This window comes from Micropterus salmoides, unplaced genomic scaffold (assembly GCF_014851395.1).
Source record: "Micropterus salmoides isolate LMB-PRFRI ecotype aquatic unplaced genomic scaffold, ASM1485139v1 Ms_hic_scaffold_14, whole genome shotgun sequence".
In the NCBI taxonomy this organism is placed as follows: Eukaryota; Metazoa; Chordata; class Actinopteri; order Centrarchiformes; family Centrarchidae; genus Micropterus; species Micropterus salmoides.
Window position 1 is genome coordinate 15,874,828 of NW_024040485.1, and position 11,035 is coordinate 15,885,862.

Here is an 11,035-nt window from a genome sequence, read left to right on the forward strand (position 1 = left end):
ATCACCATCAGAGGATTGTTACCCTCATCCTACACTTCAAACTACACAAGTACAAAACTAGAAAATACAAATAAATGCATTTTAGAAAAAAATATTCATTTAAAGTTGATTTACTCTATGTAGGGAAGATGCATCTTTCATGCCTCCATCCATTTCATTTCATTCCTGTTCAGGGTCACAGGGGACTTGAGCCTATCCCAGCACATATTGGGGGAAGGAGCAGGGTACACCCTGGACAAGTCACCAGTCTATCACCGAGCTAACAGACATATGGACAAATACTTTAACCCTCTTCCCTCCTTCGTAGCCACTTCTAATGATCCCCCCTGCCTCCTGAACTGGGAGAGCAGAGTATCCCCCTCCTGTCATCTCCTTCTGCCTCACCAAGAAAAACACTTGAAATAGACAGGGCACTACATTCTTTTTTGTCTTTTTTTTGTGGACGGGATGGGGGAGGGATTTTCAAAAATGTATTAAACACCAAGCAATAAAATATAGACCAGGAGGGGTCAAAGTTACTGCAACTCTCCAGGCTCTGCAGCCAGTGTGGCCGATGTGATGATATGAGGACAAGGGAAGAGTCTAACAAGAGGAGAGAAGAGGGAAAGAAAGTATCAATAATGCAGAGTACACCGTATACAGCTGAAAGTAAAAATGGAAAACACACTGCCTGAGAGAGAGGAGGGCACACTGGATTCTGGGCTGACTCCCTTGTCCCAGAACATGAATTAATTGTTTAAATGATTTGAGTTCATTGTGGCTGCTGAAAAAAGTTCCAGTGTTTCAGTGCTATGGGTGTGCATGACCATATATGCAGACAAGACAACACAGGTCGGCACGATGTAATGCATTCACTCTCTTTAGCCACACATTATTATGAGCCGAAGTCTCTGTATCTGTACATATTAATGTTTATTCGCACATATATTTATTTTTGGAAATCTGGAACATCAGTTAAACCCATACTGTCAGTTTCACTGTTATTTTCCTCTTATTGGTGATGAACTAAAAAATGCTCCATAATGGAGCCCCTTGGGAGAACAAGGGCCTCATTCTCCCAGTGTTCCCCTGCTCTCTCCCATCTCTTCCTCTTTTCCTTTTTCTTAATTCTATCCCTCTCTTTTTTTAAATTTTAAGAGCTCTCGCTCTTCCAACACCCCTCCTCTCCCTTTGCATCTCTTGTATTGTAAACAGCTCACAAAAGCATGACAAGGTCTCTGCTCATGTTCCCCCTGCCTCCTTCTCTGTTCTCCCAGCTATTTGTTATTGTCTCCTCGCTATCGTGTGTGTTTGTCTCTATCACGCGTTCTTTATTCTGTTTTTCCTCTGCGTCAGAAAAGCAAAAGTTAATTAAATATGGAACGAGATGGAGCAGCATCTCTTTAAACCATCATGTCATTAAAATGGCATCCCTGGGAGATCAGCTTAAAAGGAGTCGGAGAACAATGTCTTCTCCGTCAGATATTTATGGGCATGGTTATGTAAACATGCTCCCTTTATTCTCTATGTATACAGTATTTCATGTAATTATCACTTTTTGTAGCGCATTCCCCCTGAGATTCACAGAGGCAAGAAGTTACTAGAGGAATGTCATTAGAAGAGACTATTGTTACCGCGCTGCTATGCTACTGCACCAGGAAAAGGGCTACATTCCCGTCCTGGTGAAACCTTTTATCTATATTTGACTTCATCATATAAAAATCATCTATGTCTTGTTACAGCGTTTCTGCACCTGAGACTAAAACTCGTGGCCCATTCTCTGCAGTTGCCCATCTTTATTAAAACCAAGAAACACACTGACTAAAGCATTCAGCAGCATTTTCTCGACCTTCAAGCATGCGTCTTATCTAGATACCAGGAAATTCACAGATGATTTACAGGTTTGCAAAAACCTTGATGCCTTACTCAGCCCGCCCATGTATCCATCTGTTAGAAATGCTGAAGTTCTGGAATGAACTGGATTCCTTCAACAGCAGTGACTGTAAGGCCAGAGACCGCTGCTCGAAGGCCTGGATGCCAGCTGACGGAAATCGCCAATTAAGAGGGCTGGGGAGCCAGTAGGGTGCCTTATGAAACAGGGACACCTGGGTTTCACAAGAGGGGGCCGGGTATCTATCGAAACTCATCTGGGTTGCACGGCAAAGACTAAAGTCCGCTCCAGCGCTATGCCACGTAGCACTCTTACACTCCAGTGCAATGTCAAATACAAGTTCACACAAAAGCCTTCCTCCCCATGTACCCTCTCTCAGCTTGCTTGCCATCACAGAGGGAGATGTAATTGGATGGCATGATGACATTGTCAAGGTGCACTTCATTCAAGCCAAATACACATAAGCATAGATGCAAAAAGCTGTGTGTGGATACAGTCAAATTCACATATGTAATGTAACAATGGGCACACACTCACACAGGAGTGGACTCCCACATGCATAACTTAAAGTCCCTCTCCCTTCTATTGTTCTTTGAGTCTTCTTTGCTGTAGGGTCAAAATGTCTCAAAGTAATCTAACTAGCTCTGACTAAAGGGACAATATAAGGTCTGCCATGAGCTCTGTTATTACTGTCTTACCCACTACTGACAGATACAGCTTTCGACCACCGCTGAACCTGCCATATTGCTATCCAACCTGACCCCACAGACGCAGTAAACCTAAGTGAACCGCAGTTTCGAAAGTCGACAGCAATAACCACTGCAGAATTGCTTTTAATCAACGTCTGAAATGAGGGTGACTTGAAGCGTCGCCCCATGCTGATTAAATGTAATTGTTTAATTGCCAAGTGCTGGGAACCCATCCTAAGAGGATTCCAATGGAATTATTTAATCTCTAGTCAGGAAGTACACTGCAGGAAAAAAGCAGAGGGAAAAACGGAAGAACGGAAAAGGCAAAAATCAAGCAGAAATAGACCGTTTTTCTTTTTGAGGATGTCCCTCATGAAATATTAACTGTGGTTTACATTTAGTTAGCCTGCACAAGGGAAAATGTACACATAGTGATGCTACAACTTCAAAAGAGGTCAAAGTTTTGACCAGCAGACCAAACTGATTTGTTCTTCTAATGCCAGTTCACTCTTACATTCAAGTTTAACTTTAAAATACTAGTGTAGCACATTGGCCATAGTCTTGTTGTAAGGAGTATGTGACAATGTCCTCTGTGTTTTCCATAATGCTAAACATGACAGTGGCTTCATTCCACATCTGTCACCTTTTATTTACCTTTTGTGTAGACGAGAGGTCTGATCCAGTTTGAAAACAAGAGATTTCAGCATTAAGTCATCCTAACAAAGTGCTATAGAGGAACCTCTAAGAGTTTAATTACTCAGAGATTCTCATGGGGAAGTTATATAGGCCCATTCCCCCCTCTGATCACTGACAGAGTCTCTGCTAATGGGGCTCTATAAACTGAAGGGGCACAGGTGCGCTCCATTTGGGGTCATTGCTTTTAGATACATTGCTTGGGGTCAGAGACATACAAATCCCCCATAAACACATTCAGGTATACACACTGAAAAGGATTAGAAAGTCACACACACATTTGCGTGTGCACATTATTAAAATATCTCATCTGTATTTTTCATGGTGCTACTCCTCCTAGACCATTTTAGCTGGCATGATCCCCAACACAGCCTCAGTCTGTAGCCAATCGGTTTGGCACTCATGCCATGACATTTCAATCTATCAACAAAATCAATAGCAGTAGTCCTCCTAATATAACTGCACACAGTGCAAGCGCTCCTCACAGTGATACGCATTTAGATACACAGGGAGTAAACCCAGGCTTGCCATTCTGCTGATAAATGCAGTACTGTCATCCCAAGGGAAATGTGCCTGCATCCCTCTGGTCAGAAGTATGCTTCTGTCTCCCCACCACACCACGGGCAGAGAGGGAGTGAGGGGGGAGCAGAGGCTTGTTCCCTGCAGCTGTGCCCTTATTCCCAGCACCTGACCAGGGGCCCAGATGTGCACACGGGCAGCAGCAACAATTTGAGCAATGTAAGTCCCCTGTGGGACCCAGGCACCTGCAAAATGTAACCCCACTTTCTAATATGATGGCGTAATTACAGGTCTAATAAGTCTGCTTCTGGAAATAACTTATTTAAGCTATCAAATCAAACATACCTAGACTGGGGAACAATACAAAAATGGTATTGCACTCTCAGCATTTCATCTGTACATCAAACAAAAGCCACTCAGCACTTGGCACTGACCCAATTAGCCATCAGGTAAACACCAACTGCAGTGCACAATGTTCCATTTAAAATGCATCAGAGCTTAATTTATTTATTTTATATTCTGCATAATGGTAACAGCCAGTAACAGAGATGTGTTTATTTTTGGTTAATCCTAAATTTCATTCACATAAATTAAACACAAAATTGGATTATTTAATTTTTTATTATTGTACCACAACTTCCTTCAAAGCTAAGAGGAGAACATGTAGGCTACTACTCTAATACTGAAGTTATTACACAGTAACTAAAGAATGTATAGCATAACAGCACTCACCTAAGGACTATAAAACATTTGATAAAGAATTGGATGTGCTGTAACTGTTCAGGTTTTGCAATTACATGTCACTTGTAATAAAGGACTCACTGTGAGTAAATGTAACAAAAGCACCATACAATTTTATATACCTAATTATTAGGTTACATGTTCTATTATAATTGGAATCAGTCATGGTCTTGATGGAAAAACATAGCATGTATTTAAATGATGACTCAAACAAAAACAATAAAGAACAACAGTTCATGGAAACCATAGCCAATCTCAAAGACTGACTTCTTTCAGTGATGCAGTGAAGCTAAATGCTCAAGCGCTGCACAGACAGGAAGCTGTAAAGGTTCATGGTGACATCTAGTGGCACATAAGTATATACACCAGCTGATCACAGTAAAATGGTATTTTGGCATTGTCTGTAAACAGAAGGTACAAGGTAGATTTATTTATCATTTTACAACAAAAGATAATGAGATTTAGTTGTAGTTCCCTTTATGCTACTCACAAAAACAACATCATATACAAAAATTATACACAATAGATGGATGTATAAATAACAAGTCAAAGAAATAAAACTATTTTGCATGGTGGAGTGTTGCGGATGAATTAAAGAGTCTCACAGCCCGGAGAAAAAAGTTGCTCTGAAGTCTTATGGTAGAAAAGTGTACATTCTTGCCAGACAGCAGCAGGTTGAACAGGCTGGGGCTGGTACTCTCTTTTACATAAAGCCAAGTACTTTCTGTAAAACACACTAAAAAATTAAATTCAATAAACCAGTGGTGGTGGTACTGCTGTGGAGTGGTTTAGTTTAGTACTAATCACTAATAACTTAATAAGAATTAACAATTTATAAACTAATTTCTTTGTGTTGTTTTTCTACTGAGAAATGTTTCTGGAGAAATGTAATCCATTATTGATCTGTATAACAACGTGGCCCAAAAGGAAAGGCTATCAAATGTCAGGCTTTGATAAAACAATTCATTTTACATACATTTACACTTGATGGCACTTTGTGTTGTTGTCACTGTGCTTTTGCAACACCAGTAGTAAACTTTCTAACAGCAGAGGGTGATAAAGATCTGTTTTACTTCAGCTGAAGCAAGGATGTCACAGCAAGGGCAACACTTACCTTAATCAACATAAATCCTCAATATAATGTATATACATTCAACAAGACAACATAATTGATGATTTACTATCTAGTCTGGATGACACACATTTAAGACAAATATAAAATCTTGTTATGTTTCATTTTCTAGAGCATATCTATCACATAATCCACATAATTTGATAATGAATGTGCCAAAGAATGGGGCAGTTAATCAAGTAAAATTAATTTCTTATTGACCTTATTTTTACAGATACATACAGCACAAAACCCGCAGCTGGCAGATCTGGCTATTTTATTGTCTGCATGGTATTAATCAACAGGTCTGTTTCCCTCTTTTCTAGGTTTTCTCTCACCCAACAATCAACAGACAGGAAAATACTTTATATGCATCTGATGATACCAACTTTATACATTCAAACACTAAAAACAAATTAAAACAATGAATTATAGTCTATATGACAAACTGTGGAGCAAAGTTTAGCTCCATCTGCTGAAACTGTGGAAAGTATGGGTTATATTATGAATGCTTCCATCCATAATTTTGGCACATTGCACATCCCCATCCATGCATGGGTATCTGCTTGTCACTGGCCAGCACGGAGGACAGATGACGAGGGAGTAGTATGCCACCTTGGGCAAAGTATCTTGCTAAAGGCCCTGCGGAAGCTACTGTGGCAAAGCGGGTACAGGAATGGGTTAATAGCAGAGTTGAGCCACAGGAGCCAGAAGGTGACCTCGTACCAGTGATGCTGGATGCACCGCCCTCTGCAGGCGGCACGGATGATCATCAGTAGCGTGTACGGTGCCCAGCAGATGGCAAAAACACACACTATGATGGCCAGGGACTTAGCAATTTTCTTATCCCTGGACAGACGGCTAGGCTGGGCAGCCCTGCTGGTTGAGGGATCTAGTTTGTTCAGACTGGGAGAGGAGGTCTGGGAGTGAATGGAACCTCTTACAGCCAGTTTCTTCCCAAACCCCCAGTTGTGGGACAAGGGGACACTTTCCCCCTGCGCAGAGGCAGGTTCGCTCAGTTGAAGGTGGAGCTGGGCCTCCCTGCTGTGGAGCCTCCTCCTGCGTATGCTTAGGTAAATGCTGAGGTTGAAGAAAGCCACCGAGATGAAAGGAGAAAAAAACTCCAGCATAGAGGCACTCAGCAGGAAGTACCAAGAGTAATAGAACTCCGCAAAGCACTCATCCTTTGGCACGCGGCTTCTGCCCACCACCAGTTCCCAGAATATGATGGCTGGACCGTACAGGACAAAGGCTAACACCCAGACAGCAATCATCTTCATAATGGCTTGATGAGTCATGCTTTGTCTGGCACGGTAACTTACCTGCAGTAAATATAAACATAAGAAAATATACTGAATAATATTGCCTGTGTGCAGTCACTCAATTTTATGCGCACTTGCTGCATCCTATCATTATTGTAGAAATATTTAGAGGGCGAGATAACAATTTATGTTAAAGTAAACTGTCTTTGCCCATAAAAAGGTTGTCAATGTTCATTTAACAGCAGGGATGAAGATGTCTAATTCCAGCACTTTTTAACACATCACTGGTCTCCTTGAAGTAATCGCAGCATAGCTTTAAACCACCATGTCTACAAAAATCATCCAGTAAAACAGTGAAACCATTTACACCCAGGGGACACTGATGAGCCCACAACTGAGAATTTAATCAAGTATCAATCTAATAACATCAGAACATATCCGATGCATCTTTTGACAAATACATTTCATAGAGGAAGAACATATCAACTGACTTGTCTCAGTTAGTGTTACATCCTATGTCCCTGTCCACGTTCCTGTTCAGCGGGCATCAGACTTTACATCTTTACCATCTACTCTGAATTTATGCCCCTCTTCTGAATGACAAAAATTGAACTGCAGTTCTTCTTCAAGGAAGATGAAAAATGGTTCCTCTTATATTTGTATTAATTAATTGGTGTACTTCTTGCCTCTGCTTAATGTGGTGATGCAGCAATCAACGGAGAAGAATCAAGTGTGCTCATAAATCCCATCTGAAATTTTGCATTATCTTTTTAAATTGTTAGATTCCTCCTGAGAGATTCTCAGATTCATCTTAGCTTACTCTTATAATCAAAAGTAACACATAAACAGCATCTTCTTGCTAACACTTTGTACTTAGCATTTTGCTTATGTGCTGACATTCCACCTAACAGCCAAATATATGCATCTCATATGACTCCATCTCATTTAAAAAAAAAGACAGACTTTGTCCTGTGGACGATCTTTTGTCTTTCAATGTTCAGAGAGAAATGCTTTTAGGAAAAAGCTGCTTGGCTGCCGGTGGCCTGTTTGTGCTATGATTGATCTCTCCTGGTTGGAAGGACCATGGTACGGGGGAGGACCTCAATGATCAAAGCAAGCTAATTAAAGAAGAGTCTCTCTCTCTCTCTCTCTCTCTCTCTCTCTCTCTCTTGCTCTCTGGTGTTATTTGTATCCATTGCTCTGATGTTAAGTGTTTCCTTGTGAAAGGAAACAGAACACTCTCTTTGTCTACCATGCCAAGCCTCATCCCACCTTTGAGTTAACACACTTGTGTATAGGATACAGTCAGCCGGGTAATGCAAAGATAAGCCTCAACAAAAGGTTCAATGGGCCCTAACAGCTGAAGAGGTTTGGGGAAATATGCCAGACTAGATATGTGCCAAGACAGGCAGAAAATATAAAAATGACTGATGCTGTACAAAAACATATAGCAGTGGAACATAGTTGCATGGACATAAAAGTGTTTAAGTAATTCAGGTTTAGTCATCTGATGTTCGAGCCTTGTGCTGCTTTCTGCAAATTTTCTGAAGCCCAGTCTGTCCCAAAGTCTAAAAGTGATTCTTTTTTTTTTATCTTCGTCATGGGGCAGGGCTATAATTAGGAGTGGCACTGGGCCTGAATGGGTCAGGAATGATTAACCTCTGCAGATGGGCACATTTGGGAGAACGGGGTGGCACTGCCCCTACCAATGACCTGGGAGACTCACCAGTCAGAAATTAAGCCATAGACCACAAGTAGTAAAGATTAGTATGGTTACAAGAGAAAGGAATCTCCAACTTTCAACATTCTACTTTAAATTCTTCACTCAAATATAAAGGAAAAAAACAGTCTAAGTGGAAACTGAGACAGGAAAATTATCCAGAAGAAGATGATGTATTTTATTTTTTTTTGCAGACTAGTGTACTCCGAGTTACAATACTAAATTCACTTTTATCGTTATGTGCATTACAGATGTGAGGCACAGGATGTTCCACTCACTGCTCTGGTGACTGACAGGAAGCGGTCATAGCTGATGAGGACAATGTTGAAGACAGACGCAGAACAAAGCAGGTAGTCCATGACCAGCCACAGCTTACACAGTCCTCGGCCCAGCATCCACTTGCCAGTGAGGATGTAAGGGATGTAAACTGGGATGCAGAAAGCCCCTACAGATACAGTCGTTGGAAAGGGATCAGAAACTAATGCAAATACTGTACCTGTCCCAGGGAGGTGACAAAAAGTAATGAGTGCATGTGAATGAGCAGATTATATAAATGTGTGTTCACAGAAATTAAGCAATGCCATTACCGAAGAAAAAAAAGGAAAGAAAATGTTTCAAACACTCTAATTATTTATAGTTGGTCAGACCTAGTTACTTAAACTAATTTGTAGCTGCTTAATTTGGGTATGTAGACCTACTCAACTATTGTTTAGTAGTACACACCTACAGTGCAGGGAGATTGACAGGCATCCAAAGGAGCATCAAAGATATTTGAATGATTTCAAAACTTTACCTATCCTATAGCAACAGGGATGCAGAAATAAGATATTCATCGTTTGTATTAACGTTTACTCTATATTCTGTTATTACATGGTTTATAAAATAAAGAAAACTTACCAACAAGAAAATCTGATATTGCCAAATTCAGGAAGTAGTAATTGCATTGTCTTCTCAAACTCTTGTCGACTTTAAAAGCCAAAATGACCAGTGCGTTGCCCAAAACTATCATAACAACCAAAGTCACCATCATCACCATCAAAATGACAAATATTGGTCCTGAAAACACGAAACTGCTCTGGACTCTAGTTGAGGTATTGTCAACACTGTTGCGACTGGTGTTAAAATCAGTTTGCTCCTCCGACATGGTCCTGATACGAGGCGAGCGATGCTGTCATTAAATCCTCAATAGACCAGCGCTGAAAATAATAAGCCACCAACAGGTGCCAGGCGAATAGACACTGCATCCAACACCCCCCATATACGCTGTGAAAGCTTTGCTTTTCTGTTGAAAGTGAGCACAATGTCAAAGAAAATCCACGAGAGAGCGCACAAAGCTCTTCACAAAACTCTTGCTGGACACTTGATGAATTAGGCATTTACGAGCAATCACGTAAGAGACAAAAAGCTTTGTTGTAATGGGATTACTTCCCCAATCAATCAAAGGAAATGTTTTTGTTATCACACATTATGTGTAGCGCCAGATTTCAAAGCATTTCTTTATGATATGACGAAGTGAATAGGCTACTGGCACAGTAAGCCATATAGGCTATAGTAGAAACACCATAGACAAGTTTGCTTCTCTCAATGCGATATTAACGACAGTTACTGTAACTACTGCATCTTCAGTTTTAAAGCATACCAAGAAATAGCATCCCACACCTTGTTCAATGTAAAAGGAATTTGGAAGCAAACCTGATTATTGTCCTTACTATACTGTAAACTGAGACTGGCACTTTTAAATCATTTGGCTGACGTCAAAGAGTCTATTTATTTTTGTTTACTATTATTTCATTTTCATGCTGTGAATCAACAGGGTGTGATCTGTATGTTTAATAGTCTCCATTTTTTCCCTGCTGAAATCCATTCATAGAAACCTTATATTTGATACACAGGCACACAGACCTTCAGCTGCACACACTGATTGATTAGTTTTGCATGATGCACACAGCAACACAAGCAGCCTACCAATTTGGGTTGCTGCCTCAAATGAGCATGCTGTGGGTGTGTAGAGGATCCAGGACATGAATGTGGACATGTCATGCTGAAGGCATGGTACAATCAAACTGTGATGACCCTTACCTCATCCCACACTGTTTAGAACATTATTTTCCAGCTGTAAACAAATAGTAAAACAAGTAGTGCAGATTACTCTGTGCTTTAATCTGATTCTATCTTGGCTTTATTGGCTCATCTATGCATCTTCCATTGTTTGTGGAAATTGGTGAGGGATAATTTCTATTGTTTGAACAAAGTTAACATTTTGGACATTCAAGGTTTCCACCCAACAATAGGTTTATGATTTATATGCTTTCCCTAAAATAAATATCCTATTTTTGATTGAACAATCTCTGCTTTTTCTTCACACCCTACCAACAGCCAGTACCTTCAATCTGACTGACATGAAAAGCTGTGCAAGCCAGCAACAGCAGG

General features: G+C 40.6%; 1 protein-coding gene across 1 annotated transcript; it reads right to left on the minus strand.

Annotated features, from left to right (window-relative positions):
• Nucleotides 1-4,966: 4,966 nt before the first annotated feature.
• LOC119902070 (histamine H3 receptor-like) lies at nt 4,967-10,070 on the minus strand. The gene is made up of 3 exons (XM_038717972.1): nt 9,503-10,070; nt 8,884-9,050; nt 4,967-6,945 (listed from the first exon to the last, which is right to left on the minus strand). Exons 1-3 carry the CDS (start codon nt 9,747-9,749, stop codon nt 6,193-6,195), a joined length of 1,167 nt encoding a protein of 388 aa, XP_038573900.1. The 5' UTR covers nt 9,750-10,070; the 3' UTR covers nt 4,967-6,192.
• Between the last annotated feature and the right edge of the window lie 965 nt (nt 10,071-11,035).

Excerpts from the sequence above, each read along its gene's own strand:
- LOC119902070 (XM_038717972.1), bottom strand. The coding sequence starts at position 9,749 with ATGTCGGAGGAGCAAACTGATTTTAACACCAGTCGCAACAGTGTTGAC. Across the intron at positions 9,051-9,502 it reads AATATCAGATTTTCTTGTTG|GGGCTTTCTGCATCCCAGTT; the intron begins GTAAGTTTTCTT and ends CTGTATCTGTAG. Across the intron at positions 6,946-8,883 it reads TCCTGTCAGTCACCAGAGCA|GTAAGTTACCGTGCCAGACA; the intron begins GTGAGTGGAACA and ends TATTTACTGCAG.